This window comes from Cervus elaphus, chromosome 18 (assembly GCF_910594005.1).
Source record: "Cervus elaphus chromosome 18, mCerEla1.1, whole genome shotgun sequence".
Lineage (NCBI taxonomy): Eukaryota > Metazoa > Chordata > Mammalia > Artiodactyla > Cervidae > Cervus > Cervus elaphus.
Genome location: NC_057832.1, coordinates 25,997,295 through 26,012,796, shown reverse-complemented (window position 1 = coordinate 26,012,796; position 15,502 = coordinate 25,997,295). Strand labels below are relative to the sequence as shown.

Genomic DNA, 15,502 nt, shown 5'->3' with positions numbered 1-15,502 from the left:
TGTATACAATATTCAATATGCTTAGAATAATAGTTATTTGAGAGGAATGTAATCTTTGAGCATGAAAATGTTTAAGAATAAAAAACTTCTATAAATTCACTTATATCCATTTTGCTATTGACCCACTGATGTAGAAGTTTTATGTACCATAATTAATGGGAAAAATTAATGAATGCTGCTGATACTTAGTGTAGTTCTCAAAAGCTGAAAATCTTCCCCCAAAATCAGTATTTGAAAGCTCTCTCTTTAGGGAGAAAAGTCAAAGCTTTAACTGTCAGTATATTTTTTAGTCTAGTATAAGAAAGTTTTCAAACAAGTAACTCTAAGCACTCTAGGAAAACATTTTAAAAGTGGGGGGCACAGGAGTGGGGGACCATAATTTTCAGGAATATTAGCCTGAGAAGTAACTTTATAGTAAGAAAATGTCTGAATATCTTTAAAATGGGGGGAAAATGTAATTAAAAATGCTGGAATTCTACAAACTGAGTACAGCACTAAAAACGGCTCAAGAGAGGAAATTTAATGAAAAGATAAAAACTGAAAGCAAACGGAGTGATTAAAACACACACACACACACACACTCTGAAGGCAGTCATTCGGGATTATATGTTGGTTGGCTTTGTATTCTCTTTTAAATAGAATAACTTCTTAACATATAAAACAATAAAGCTCTCAAGACACTCATGAAAAATTCTTAGCAAATTTCACTCTAGAGTTAATAATCTGTTAGACTATTAGGCCTAAATAAATCTATTATGTTAAATCAGGAATTAACACATGCTGTTTTCCATAGCAGGTAATATATAAAATTATAAGCTCTTCCATGTTTTTGTTATTAGGTTTGGTACCCTTAAAAATAAGTGGTGTTCTACATCCAGAGTGCTCTAACGCAATTGTCTTTATATCTTTTAGAATTTATAATTCATCTCAATGCTCAATCCTTACAGAAAACCACAAAAGAACGTGCAACTGCTACTTACTGCCTTGAACAGTAAAACTGTATTTGTTCTGTTTTCGAGCCCATAGGTTTTGCTTTATGACGTTTTCAGAATGAAGCAAATTTATTCTATTTTCTTTTCACTGTTACACATGATTTCTAAGATCATTAATTTTAACACTAACATCCTGTTATATTCTCATTTGAGTTGTTCTATTTATCTCAAAGGTAGACTTACATATTACCATTACAAAAAATAACTATTTGCATAATACTTTATGATTTTACATCTATTACAAACACATCACAGGGAGCCTGAGGATGCATTCAGTAGCTTGTCATTCACCACTTCAAGACCCTTCAGAACTAAACAAGGGGGAGGGTGACATTTTGCTAATGGCAGAAGTAAAGAATATAAATAACAAACTTTGAAGTTTTAAAAATGCAAAATAAAATTTTTAAAAATGCAAACAAAAATATGATCCATATGCACAAACAAGATAGTTTCAATTTATAAAACTCGATGATCTCTGTAGAGAGCAAGGTGTTTGGAGATTTATGTATCTTCTATTATCACAGCCATTTAAATTATCTAAAACTTTGCTACAAAACAAAGAAAATTAACATCTTCTTGCTAAACTTTATAAATTCTATCATATTAAAATTGTACCTATTCACATAATTCAGCTTTTTCTCAGCCTTGTGAAATAATCTGATTATTATTTATCACTCTAGACTTAACCCTATAAATGCATATCAAGAGTGTTTCAGAGGGAGATAATAATGATCTAACATGTTTACAAATCATGTTGTTTCATAACTTCTTCTTGGTAAAACAACTACAAAGAAAACTGTTTACAGCTTCTGTATTTTCTTCCATAACCACCAGTCCAGATAAAAAAAATACCGAATGTTGTTATGTCACCTCTAGTCCAAATGCTCATAGCACTTGAAGCTTTTTGTAAACAATATGCCTCTATACTAAATACCTATCCCTGAGCCACTAGCTACCTAATTTAACATTTTTAAATGTAGTTTTAAATGCAACATAATACACACACACACACACACACACACAGGAGTGTGCAGAAAGGGAAGGAGGTGGAAAGCAAGAAAGGGAGCATGCTGTTGTTTTCCATTCATGCAGTATAGTGATGTCAGTGTCTGCAGCGGGCGGCAGCAGCAGCGGGAGGAGCCTTGACCTGTGGAGGCTGAAATCCACTGAAGTCAGAACCGTGCAGAATTCAAAAGAAACTGAGTAGATAATCGTTTGAAAAAATTGTTCCACTGTTCATAGTATGAATTTTAAATAGCAAAGTAAACAGCAAAGATGAGCTCTATAGTTTTAACTTGAGTAGAGAGGAGCAAGGCGGGATGTGGAGAAGTAACATAAAGGTAATACCATCAGGGAACTGGGGGCAGAAGAGCCTACATTCCAAATCACTTCAATGTAAGAAAATGACAAACACTTGATGTTAAAAACAACAGAAAGGCCTCTTCTGGTCCCTGTACAAGCTCTCTGATGATGCAAATCTGTCTCCTGCACAGCCAGACTTAGAGAAGTGTTTTCATCATGATTGTGTTAAAATTGCATTAAACTCAGATGTGCCGTACTACAACAAAGAGGACAGGTTAAGTCTGGCCACACATTTTATTAAAACTACTTGATGATGGACCTTGTAATTCCTAAGCAATTAAGACTTTTGAAAGATGCAGAAAAAGCAAGTTGTATATTGTAAGATGTTAGTGGTTATCAGCAAAAGGGGAGGAGGTACTAGATGGCCATCATATTATTGCAGCAATTGCTGAAACTACTCTTACTATGTCCACAAAACCCTCTGGACAGAATCTTTCTGCAGGGCTTATTCTATGACTCTCATATTAGTCCTTAAAAGAAAGACCCCAAACCCAATGGCTGTACTGTTGAAACGAAATCACTCAAAAATGTATGTAACTGCCGCCTTCTTTTCATTCTGTTACCTTTCATTTCATACCGTTCTAGAAAATGAGCAAGGGAGTCGCATATGGCATTAATCTGTTAGAAAATGGTGGCCTTTTCTATGAAATACAGCCAAAGATGTGTGTTCAGTTGTGGTCATTATGAGGGCGATCACGTTGTTTTCATTCATTCATTCAGGATTTGCTGGAGGATGTCAGTTTCTGCAGCTGGCTTGACCTGGGGGAGGAGTAGGGGAGCAAATTCCTTCTGGTGCATACAGATTACAGGATGTGTTTCTTGGTGCTCCCGTACACATACCACTGCACTACATCCTACCCTGGCTTCACCATCAAGTGGTCTGAAAACAAGGGCCTTAGCAACATGCAAATTAAAGGTCCGAAATATTAAAACAAAAACACCCAAACTGCAGTCTATCTTAACACAATCACTTTCTCCAGGTCTAAGACCCTCATCGAGAAAACGCCATTAAAAAAATTCCACATACCATATAAAACACCATACAGAGCTCCACAATGTTTTCCTCCCAAGGAGAGATTTTTTCCACTGTTACCGGTGTGATAGGTTCTCTCCACAATGCAGAAGCAGCAGCAGCAGCATCTGTAGCCCTAACCCGGTATCTAATCACATGAGCTACTTACTCCCCTCTCCCTTATGAGCTTTACATCCCTGTTTTGGCTTATCTCCCTCTTCTCCCCCAGGACTCAACTAGATCATGCACTGTGATGTCCCTAGAGATAAACCAAACCACACCAAAACACAAAACATTAAGGGAAGCCGACAGCATCCACCAGGTCTCCACTGCCTTTGACAACTAACAGAAAAGAAACTCGAGATCCTTTAACAGCTCAACTGAACTGTTAAGTGTACTTACAAATGGAAGGGAAAAAGTAAGCACACTCCACAAATAGGTCCTTAGAAATTTACCATGCAAGTCTTGAGTTGGGCATAAACTGTTCTCAGTGCAGTACTGAGTACTGCCCGGATGCATATGACTATATAAAGTAGAGAAAAGAAGACCAAAAAAAAAAAAAAAACCCAAACACTATACACTTCAATTGCACATCCAAAACTGTCCCCTCTACACACCCAACAGGATATCCTTACATCATAACTAGTGCCTCCACCCCTCCAAAAAAGAAAAAAATTACCCCGGTAGGCACAGACATATTATGGGAACTTTGTAGGAAAGCACAAAGAGGCTGTAGAGATTACAACCACCACCTTATCTGCTGCCCGAGTTGGTGTGCGTGTTTTTTTTAAGTGTTTCGCCCAGCTCCTCCTTCCCCCACTTACAAACAGCAAACACAGGAGTGAGCTAATCAGCTCTTAAACTGAAAAACCTTTCGAGGCAGGCGTGTGATGGTAGATAAAAGCTGAAGGGGCGGCAGAAGGGTCAAATAAAAGTTGCTCTGCAGTCCGCTCCTCCGAGCCCCGCAGCGACCGCAGGGGGGTGAGGTTCCCAAAGCCACTTTCACACCTTCGATAATGCACTAGCAAAGAGAAGCCCGGAGAGGCTGAAGTTTCCACGGAGGGCACCGTCGGGGAAGGGAGACGCAGCCCGGGAGGACGGAAGGGTTGGGCTCGCTACCTCTGCAGACGGGCGAGCCGGGGCTCCGTCGCTCAGGTGAGTTGCTCCTCCGGTGGCTCTCAGGGGACCGTCTCGAGCGGCCCTTGGCCCGCGGCGCCTGCTCGGTTGGGGCCGCGGCCGGCGGCGGCGTCGGGCTGGGCGGGCTGGGGCCGCGGGCCGCGCCGGGCCCCGGGAGGCTGCCCAGCGAGGCGGCGGCGGCGGCGGCGGGCGGGCGCGTGGGACTGTGCTGGCTGCCCCGCAGGAGTTGGTAGGGCACCGTGGCGCGGATGGGCTGCAGCAGCCGGCCGGCTCCCGCAGCTGGGGCGCAGCCCACACCGCCACCGCCGCCGCCGCCGCCTGCACCGTTCCCGCTGCCGGTGGCTGGGGCGGCGGGCGGGGAACCCGCGGCGCTGCGCCGCATCCTCTGCGGCGGGGGATGAGGGGTCTGAGAGGAACTGGAAGAGGAGGCGGCAGTGGACATGGTGGCTCCGCGGGCCCGGGACGACGCCGGCCGACACCGAGGCGCGGAGCGGGAGGCGCGCGAGCGTGTGGGAGCCGGCGCGATAGTGCGTGCGAGTGTGTAAGGGGGAGGGGCGGGGGGATCGGGGAGGGGGAGGAGTCTCCCGGCTCCCCCTTCCCAACGCGCACCCCCGCCGCCTCGGCGAGGGGGGAGGGGAAAGCTGCGAAAACAAACGTCCAACGGCCCCAACCGCCCGGCCGGGCTCGCTGTGGCGGTCACGGCCGGGGCCGCAAGGAGCCCGAAGCCGCCGCCGCCGCCGCCGCCCCGGGCATCGCGCTGACAGGGGAGAGGGGCAACCGGCCGGATCACGCCGACTCGCGGGGCAGCACGCGCGGGAGAGACCGATAGCTGCAAAGAGGGCCTGGACCCCTGCTTCTAGGGACCCTGGTAGGGGGAAAGGGGCCTCGAGGCGCCCGACTCTCCGCGGAGCCGCGCCACCGCAAACGCCGCCGCCGCTGCTTCTGCCCGCTCCGCACTCCAAATGGCAACTAACCCCCTAGCCCGTACCCCGCCCCCGGCACCGCCTCCCGGCGCTCGGGACCGGCAGCTGCCGCAACGAGCATTCCCATTGGCTCCGTCCTTCTCCACCAGTGCTCTAGTGATTGGTTTCAGTGTAGGAGTGAAAGGAGCCCCTGCCAATGAAAGTGGGTGTCCTACTCTGGAGGCGGGACATGAAGGGGTGGAAGAGGGAGGAGGGGGCCGTGTGCGCAAGGAGGGGCGTGAGAGTTGACAGCCTTTGAGGTGAGAGGGGGACTTTGATTGGGCTGCCTTGGGAGAGTGGGTCCGTACGTGTCCTGCCCCAACACCCACAGACACGCGTACACCCGAGGAAGCAGGTTACGAGGGCTCCACCATCCCGGGCCGATTGTACAATATGAGACAGAGGATACATCAGACAAACTTGACTTTGCAAGTACACCTGTTCTGATAGTGGGATGTTTTAGAAGAATCCATCCCTTTCTCTCTAACTTTGGTAATCCGAGGTTTTGTGGCGAGCAGACTAATTAAAAGAACTTTGGGCCATCAGAAGCAACGTGTGGAAGTTGGATTGAACACTGAGTGGATACTTTTACAGTTAACCTATGGAGTGAAAAGAGTTAGTCAAATCTTTTGTTCTAAGATAATAACTCGGAATTGCAAGAGTTAACAAGGAATTAAGTACATTAATGGAGGGCACCCTGTTGTCTTTCCCAGAAGCAGATGCCCTCTTGGGAGAAATAAGTACCAGACTTGATGTAACAATACACTGTGGTAAATTTCGTTTTTATTCTGCAGTGAAACTGAAGGGATACAAAGATTTTAGATGACTACCAGGAACCTAAGTTTGCCCCTAAATTGTTCCTGCTTAAACCTTAAGCAGGAACAATTGATTGATGGGTCTACATCAGATAACCTCCCTTAGTTTCCATGAGATAAGAAAAGCATGACTGGCGGGTCAGATTGGTCTACTCTTGGTGTCTGCCCACACTGACAAGCTTCCTCTGATTTTAGGCACTAAATGCGGGGATCAGTTTCACTTAGAGGGGCCATCCTTCTCAGCTTCCTTGTGTCCTCAGAAAAGAAAGCAAAGCCAGTTCTGTAAAAAGTGGATGAAACCCACTTTTTCTGTAAAAATGCAAGAATTGCACCCACTAAGACTAGTGATAGTTCCTCACTTTATCACATACTGGAATATTAGTGAACATTTATTGAACATTTCATCTTTCGGCCATTGTTCTAAGACTGTTTATGTGCTAACTCCTTCAATCCTTCTATAATCCACAACGTAGATACTATTATTATCCCCGCTGTGTTGACATACGTTTGCTTTCCAGAATAATATATTAATTATGAATACAGTAAAAATTTTACTCTTTCAAATTTAGTATAATTGACCTACTGTAGTGTTTTTTTTTCCATCTAAAATAAAAGATTTCCTCATTCATTAGGAAATTGCATTCCTTCATGAGGAAAAAGAATGATAAATGGCTTCTTTCTGATGACTTTTTTGGAATGTCAAGAACAAAAATTGACAGATTAAAATAAATAAAGTTTTTAAAAAATTGCTGGTAAATATCCAAGTTGTTGATTTGATTATAGCATGGTTTCATTATAGAAATGTTATCTCTGGAAACAAGCTCAATGCTTTAGATTACAATAATTATAAATTTATACCAAGCCACAGTCATAATGATCAATACTTCAGTTCAGTCGCTCAGTCGTGTCCAATTCTTTGCGACCCCACGGACTGCAGCATGCCAGGCTTCCCTGTCCATCACCAACTCTCAGAGCTTACTCAAACTCATGTCCATAGAGTCGGTGATGCCATCCAACCATCTCATCCTTGGTCATCCACTTCTCCTTATGCCCTCAACCTTTCCCAGCCTCAGGGTCTTTTCCAATCAATACTTGATTTGGATCTAAAACAACATACCTTTTAAAGGCTATCTGTATTTGTTCAAAACTATCATACCAACTTAAATATCCAAAACAAATCTAAATGACACACAAAGAGAACTAGTATGATCTTAAAATACTATTTTTAGTTGCTGATAAGTCATCAAGTCATCATGACCTATTTTGATGTTCAGTCACCTCTCTACTAAAGATACCTTGGTCATCTCTTAAACCTTTCTTCTCATGAAATAAATATTGATCTTTATGTGTAAGGAATTGAGTCTCTAAACAAATGAAAGGTGGGCTAAAATAAGCTAAACCAGTATCTGCTTTCAAATGTCCACTTATTGAGGTCTTAATAGTATTTTCTTCTTAGTGAGGATGGGAGTGGGCTCCATGGGTATAAATTTAAGTTTTAGGAAAACATACTCCCCAGTAAATTGGACACCCCTTAGAAGGAAGTGTGAATTTCTCGGCTAGAAGAGTATGGTTGTTATCGGACTGTGCTAGGTATGGAATGCATGCACCCAGTATGGATTATCTCTGTTTGTTGAATGTAAGTGTAACAATCCCTGTAAATTCTGTATATGTTAATATTGATAACCACCTCTTTTCTGTGTTGTCCTGCCTGGAAGGAGGCGCCACTGAAAGCATAATCAGGTGGCAGGGGAAACACCTTTGTCCTCGGTAACCTGTGTCTTAGTTATTTGTGGAACAAGATCTCACCATTAGCTTATCTGAGGTAGAACTCTGTTAACATTTACTTCTTGATTCATATATGGTAGTGGGCTATATTACCCATTAGGTTACATTAAAACTTGGAATCATTGGCTATGTCTGATTAATATGCAGCCCCATGTGAAAAGAGAATGAGATAACCATCGGGCCTACTGAGCTACCAAAACCCCTCCTCTTCTGGTTTCATCCACATTTGCCAGGCTGTGCATCCAAGGCCCAACCAAATGTAAGAGGCAGTCCAGGCTGTCAGCATTAGAAATGAGGTCATGGCTGAGAGAAAACACTAAACAGATCTGCACTGATGTTCAGCTTAAGCTGATTAAACTCTCTTGTAGGTGGATTCTTTATAGCAACAACAAAAAGAGCCTTGCCTGAATTTTTGTCCCTGGCAGATGCTTACAGTAAAACTCCTTACTGCTTGTGACAGCCTGCATGCGCCTTTGCACTAGGTGTTCTGTCTGCCTGAGGAGTTCTTGCCCCAGTTACCCACATGATTTGCTCCCTCAGTTCCCCCAGGTCTCTACTCAGATGTCATCCCCTTCACAGTGAAAGCTTTTCTGAAAACTCCTTTGAAATTGCAAGCACCCCCGAGATGGTCCGTACTCTCCATCATGCTTTTCTTTCCCAGAGCACCTATCACCATCCACACATTGTATATTGTAATTATTTTTTATTCTGTCCGTGTAGAATACAAGTGCCATGAAGGCAAGGCTTTTTATCAGTTTTATTATTGCTGAATCTCCATAGTAGTGCTTGGTACCTGTTAGACAATATTTGCTCAGTGTTTTTAAAAGAGTTGCAAATTTTAATCAGTGCTTCTTCCAAAAACTAAATTGCACCTTTCATCAGAAAACAAAATTGACAATAACAAGTGTATGTGTATCACTGTTGTAGAGGCATAACCACAGGGTAGAAAAATGTTCCATGTGGCTTCTGTAATATTATGCAGATACTCACACTGGGGCCAGCATTCAAAAGGAAAGCGTATCTTGTATTATGATCGTTATAAAGGCGAAGTAAAAAATATTAGTCCTCATGGCTCTTGTAGGCTCATCTGATGTTGAAAATGGAGAATGAAATTGGTAATGGAGAAAAGGCAGTTGAAATATGCAGAAAAAAATAACCAACTGAAATTGACAGAGGACAGTTGAGGATCAGTTAGAGAATGACATCTGCTGATATGTAATTAGTTCTATCTCTCTGTTGGGAGTAGTTATTCTCAAGAGGCCTGAGTGAGGGAACTGAAAAATACATATATTTAATTAAGCAGAAAGGAACATTTCATGAAAATAATAATCATCTTACTTTGTTTCTTTTTCCCCTAGCTTTATTGAGATGTAATTGACATAAAAGATTTTGTAAGTTTAAGGTGTGTAATGATTTGCTACAGATACTTAGTGGAAAATAACATCATAAGGTTAGTTAACGCGTCCATCACCTCACATAGTTACAGACTTTTTTATGATGAGAACTTTAAAAATCTATTCTCTTAGCAACTTTTAAATATTCAATTTAGTATTGTTAAAAATAACCACTATACCTCACATTATATCCCCAGAATGTATTCATCTTACACCTGAAAGTTTGTACCTTTGACCATCTTCACTCTTTGCTGCCACTCTCCAGCCCCTGCCCCTGTTCTCTATTTATACGAGTTTGGATTTTTTTCTAGATTCCACATATAAGTGAGATCATATAGTGTTTGTCTTTCTCCATCTGACTTACTTCACTTATAACGCCTTCAAGATTCATCTGTATGGTCACAAATGGCAGAATTTCATTCTTTTTATGACTGAATAATACTCCTTTGTGTATATATATCACATTTATTATCCATTCATTCATCGATGGACACTTAGGTTGTTTTCAATATCTTGGCTGTTGTAAATAGTGCAAACATGGAAGTACACATATCTCTTGGAGAGATGGATTTCATTTCCTTCAGCTATATACCCAGGAGTGGGGTTGCTGGATCATATGGTAGTTCTATTTTTAAGTTTTTTAGTAACTTGTAATGTTTTAAGTAGTGGCTGCATCAATTTACAGGCCCATCAACAGTGCACAAGGGTTCCTGTCTTTATATCCTCCTCAGTACTTATTATTGCTTGCCTTTTTGATAATACCCATTTTACAGCGAGGTGGTAGCTCAGTGTGGTTTTAATTTGCATTTCTCTGATTAGTGATGTTGAACACCTTTTCATGTACCTGTTGATCATTTGAATATCTTCTTTAGAAAAAATCTCTACTCAGATCCTTTGCCCATTTTTAAGTGGATTTTTCGTTGTGTTTTTCTTTTGTTCTTTCTTTTTTTTTTTTTGCTTTCATATGAGTTGCTTATATGTTTGCAGTATTAACCCCCATTGAAATATGTTATTTGCAAATATTTCTCCCATGATACAGGTTGACTTTTCATCTTGTCGATTATTTCTTGTGCTGTGTAGAACGCCTTCTAGTTTGACGTACTTTCACTTGTTTATTTTGTTTTTGTTGCGGTGCTTTGGGTGTCATATCCATAAAATCCTCGCTAAGACTAATGTCAAGGGATTTTCCCTTATGCTTTGGTTTTAAAAAGTTCAGAAGAAGCAATAAAAATCAGGGATATTTTCTTTTTTAACTGGTAAATATCAAAAGAGTAAAGGATGCAATTATTATTACCTGGGTAGAAAATAAGGATGAGGGCCACCAGTTTTTCAGCTTTCCTCTTCACAGCAATTCCTGTCACCAACTATGAGGCCAGGGGCACATCCCCTAAGCTGGTATACGTAAGTAGGATTTTATCATTTAACTAAGAGATTATATTATACAAATTCAGAACATTCAGAGGCTAAGTAAAGACTTTTGGACCAGGAAACTGGGAATATTCTCTCTTTGCTGTGACATTTCATTTGTTTTAGTTCCAAACACAGTGTCAACAATATATGAGAGCAGTTGTGATCATATGAAGAGACTGTACTTGATTATCACAGTACTATTTTTTTACAGAGAGTTTAGAGTAATTAAAATTTGTCATCAATTAATTTCCTCCTATGTGGCCGAAGTTTACTTTTTACCACATAAGTGTGTTGAATGACTGTTGTTAAAGTGCCATCAATTCATCAGCAGTGCTTGACTAGAGAAAATTTTTTAATTATTTGAAATTTTTTTGTAACACACAATTTCCAGTGGCCTCCCCAGTACCCTGTTGAAAAGGTTCATATTAATATATTTAATAAGCCTATATGAGGATTTAATAGCAATAATACTAGCATCAGGCCTTAGTAACTCCTCATCAAGTTACTTATTAAATACCTTCAAAGTAAGACACTGTTGTTATACTCTGTAAGGGTTGCACCTGTTCTCACACTTTGGTAAATTGAAATCCGTCAGAGGCGAAAAGATATTTGTACAGATAAAGGAGAAACCATGTCTCAACTAGCATGGCTTCCATAGGAGATATGCAGATAAAGCAAATTGAAGTAATGGGAGGGAAAGATCACTTTTGAGGAAAGCCTTCAGGAAAGAGTGTGGAGTCTTGTCATGAGAAAAACAGAGGATGCTCTGTTAGGAGATGATTGAGCAGCCTGCCTCGACTGATGGAAGATAAGGCTTGGTCTGTTGATGACATGTCATGACATGTCATGGAGGTTGCACTTTATTGAGTTTGCAGGGGGGAGCTGTTGAAGATTCTTGAATTGGGGTGGGGCAGACATGAAAGAAGCTGCGCTTTATGAAGATTAATGCAAGAAGATCTATAACTTGGATAGAGACTGCAAACTGGAAGATGATAGTAGACTTTGAGAAGAGTCCATGGAAGTTTAGGTAACAAGAGTTAGGGAAGTGAGAGGGAACATGCAGAGGGGGCAAAGGTGCAAGTGATACTCCTTCTCAGCTGATGGACCTTGAAAGTAGGAGGTCAGACAGCTCTGAAGTTTCAGGCTTGGACGCCTAAGAGGATAGTGGTGGCTTTAATAGGAACAGGGAGCCAAGAGAAGGAGTAGGGTTGGGAAAAAATGATGAGTTCAGTTATAAATAAGGGAACCAGAGGATATTCATGGGGAGACAGTTTTTTCCTTTGTTTTACTGAGATGTAATTGACATACAGCACTGTATAAGTTTAAGGGGTACAGCATCAAGACTCGACTTGCCTATGGTATGAAATGATTACTGTAACTAGTTTAGCTAACATCATCATCTCATATCAATGGTGGAGGGAAAAGAAAGAATATTTGAGAGTTTTTAAAGACAGTTTTTAAATGATAGTTGAGAAGAGTTGAGGGTCGGGGAGAGGTTATCCATGCACATTTTGTAGTTGAAGCCATGGACACAAATGAAGTTGGCAAGGGAAAAAAGTATAGCAGTAAAGAAAAAGAGGATTAAGGACAAAATTTGGGGGAAATTATGCACTCATGGAGGAGGATATGTAAACAAATAAACCAAAGAAAACAAAGCTAGGAAGCACTTCTTAATTAGAGTTTGGGGTCTCAGAGGATGTCTGGCAGATGCCTCTGGGGATCTGGGAGCTCACAACCCTTCTCTAAGAACTAGTCCTCCCCCAACACAGAGAGGGCTTAGGCCTGACAGCTGTGTTTGTACACAGTGACCTTGTTCTTCTGACCATGGTTGGCTTGACCTGAGTTCGATAACTGACCAAAGCTGGACCAATCAAATTACCCGCCCTGGAAATTTGGAATTAAGAAATACAATGTTATTCTATTAAAGGCATGAACTGAGTGATCCTATTAAGCTCATGATCTGGGTGATCACAGAAAGTTGTGCATGGGGTGGCCATCTTCTTTCACAGAAATGGAGAAGCGGAGGAAACCTGCCTTCTGAAAGAAAACAATGAAGTGACTTGCAGAAAATAGAAATGAGAACAGGTGACCTGAGAGAGAGAGAGACTGAGAGTGTGTTCATTTTCCCATAATGACTTGTCAACCTTCTAAAACCATCCCCACACCTGCCTACCCCTAATACAACTCCAGTATATTTCTACCATCAAATCTATAAATCTTTTGGCACCTGGAACAGACCCATCTCTCCTTCCTTTCTGTTACAAGTGATATTTTCTCCTCTCCTATCAAAACCCATTTCTCTACTTGTGATTTAAATCCCTTCCCCTCTTTCCTTCTTAGGGGCTTCATTTCTTCAGTAATTCCCTTCCTCTTGTAAATCATCAGATTCCTGATTATCCTGAATATGTATGCATGTGTGCTCAGTCGGGTCCAGCTCTTTGCAACCCCATGACTGCAGCCTGCTAGGCTGCTCTGTCCATGAAATTTTCCAGGCAAGAATACTGGAGTGGGTTGCCATTTCACTCCATCCACTATGTATGAATATGCTCTATCCCAACATTAAAAAAAATATATATATATTCTTATGCTGTCCCTCTCCATCTATAGTACTAATTCTCTGATTCCTTCACAATAACCGTTCTTGAGAAAGATGTCAGCAAGTTAACTCGGATTTGCTCTTTGGTCTACACGACTCAGACTTCCATTCCTGCCATGCTAGTAGAAACTGCTAATCAGTGTTGTCAGCAGCCTCCATAATGCTAGGCCCAATGGGTGTTCCTTGAACCTTAGCCTCCTACTCCAACTCTTAGCAATTTTCAATACTGTTGGTCAGGTTCAACTTCTTTTTTAAAAAAATTGCTTCTGTCGGCTGATCTGTCTCCTACTTCTCTAACCACTGCTGTTCAATAACCTTTGGGGATTTTTCCTCCTCTAGTGGCCTCTAAAAACTGGGCTCCATTCTCTGCTTTCTTCTCTATGAACTCACCTTCTTGGTAATCTGTGTCCTTCCCATAGGTTTAAATACTCTAAAATGGTAACAAACTCCCAAATTTATCTCCACAGTGTAGACATTTCCTCCAAATTCTGTTTTCGGGTACTCATTTGCCTGTATGACATGTCAAGTCTCCATGAATATATGAAATTAATGTATCTAAAATAGAACTAAAACTCTAAATTTCTCTATTCCTTTCCTCCCCTCCCTATCTTTATTTTTTCCCCACTTCAGTACATGGTATCACCATCCACTCAGTTACTCTAAGCAAGCCTACCCAGGCAACATTCTTGATTTTTTTTTTTTTCACTCTCCTTCCTTCCCCAACTCTAACCCATCAGCTGGTCCTTTTATTTGCTCCTCATGAGTAGACATCTAATGCATCCAGGTCTATCCATCTCCTCTGCTACCACCTTAACCCAAACTGCCATCATCTCTTACCTGAGTTATTGTTGTGGCTGCCAACTGGTCTACCTTCTACCCTTGCCATCTTTAATCTGTTTTCTGCTTATTAGGGTAAACCTGGAAATACATGGGACCCTCTTATTTCCTACTTAAATCTGTTTGATGTCTTCCAATTACTTTGCACTGAGATCCAAATTCCTTTAAATAGCTTTATAGGTCTGGCCTGCTCTGGCCTCTGCCTCCTGCAACCTCACCTTGCTCTATCCGCCCCCCACCCCTTCAGGTCCCAGCCACAGTGGCCTTCTTTCATTTCCCCTGAAACACCCCTGCAGGACCTTCACACGTGTGTCCTCAGCCTAAAACACTCCTTCCATAATCCCGCTTCTCAGCTTCCCTGACCAGCTCCCTCACAGTCTTCAGATCTTTTTAACTGCCGTGTCTTCAGTGTCCTTTCTGAGTTCCCACCTACCACTAATAACCTATAATAATGTATCACGAGGTCAGTTTGTTTCATCTGTAGAGCTCATTACATGGTGTAAATACATATTTGTTTACCTGTTGATATAAGCCTTCCCCACTAGATTGTAAAGTGTCTAAAGGCAGAGACCTTGTCTCTTCTGTTCACTACTTGATCACTTGACATCTAGCAGTGCCGAGAATATAGCAGGTGCCCAAGAATTCTTTGTTAAAACTTTATTGCTTACTGATAGGTTCCCTGGAGGAGGGCATGGCAGTCCACTCCAGCATTCTTGCCTGGATAATCCCATGGACAGAGGAGCCTATAGTCCATGGGTCTACAGTCCATGTAGACTATGGGAGGGCTATAGTCATGGGGTCACAAAGAGTCAGACACGACTGAAGTGACTTAGCAGGCACGATAGGTTTCTGGTTCCTAATTCTAAGCTTGGTGCAGCGATATTACACTTTCTGTGAGAGTTTCTGTGGTCTTAAATTCCCCTGCCCCTTGTTGTTTCAACTATTTGGATAGGATTCTGTCCTTACAACTCAATGATCACTAATTGATAGTGTTTTTTTAAAGGATGCAGTGATCAATGTCAAAAGCTGTTAGAAGGAGAAGAATGTTAGGGGCTAAGGAAAAATCACTGGATCTCATCACTGGTAATCGTCACACCAGCAGTGTCCATAAAATGTGGCTCTGCAGAAGCCAGGGTACAGTTGGGTTGACGAGAATGGTGAGAAGATGAATGCAACTAATATAGAGTTCTCTTTCTGAGA

The 15,502-nt window shown here is 41.8% G+C and overlaps 1 protein-coding gene across 2 annotated transcripts in view; it reads right to left on the bottom strand.

The window, feature by feature from the left end:
* GLCCI1 (glucocorticoid induced 1) overlaps positions 1-5,083 on the bottom strand; it is a 113,882-nt gene extending 108,799 nt beyond the window's left edge. For both annotated transcript variants that reach the window (XM_043873022.1, XM_043873023.1), the window contains exon 1: positions 4,486-5,083. In XM_043873022.1, the coding sequence (XP_043728957.1) occupies positions 4,486-4,945 (460 nt within the window). In that variant the 5' untranslated portion in view covers positions 4,946-5,083. The remainder of the gene's footprint in view (positions 1-4,485) is intronic.
* Between the last annotated feature and the right edge of the window lie 10,419 nt (positions 5,084-15,502).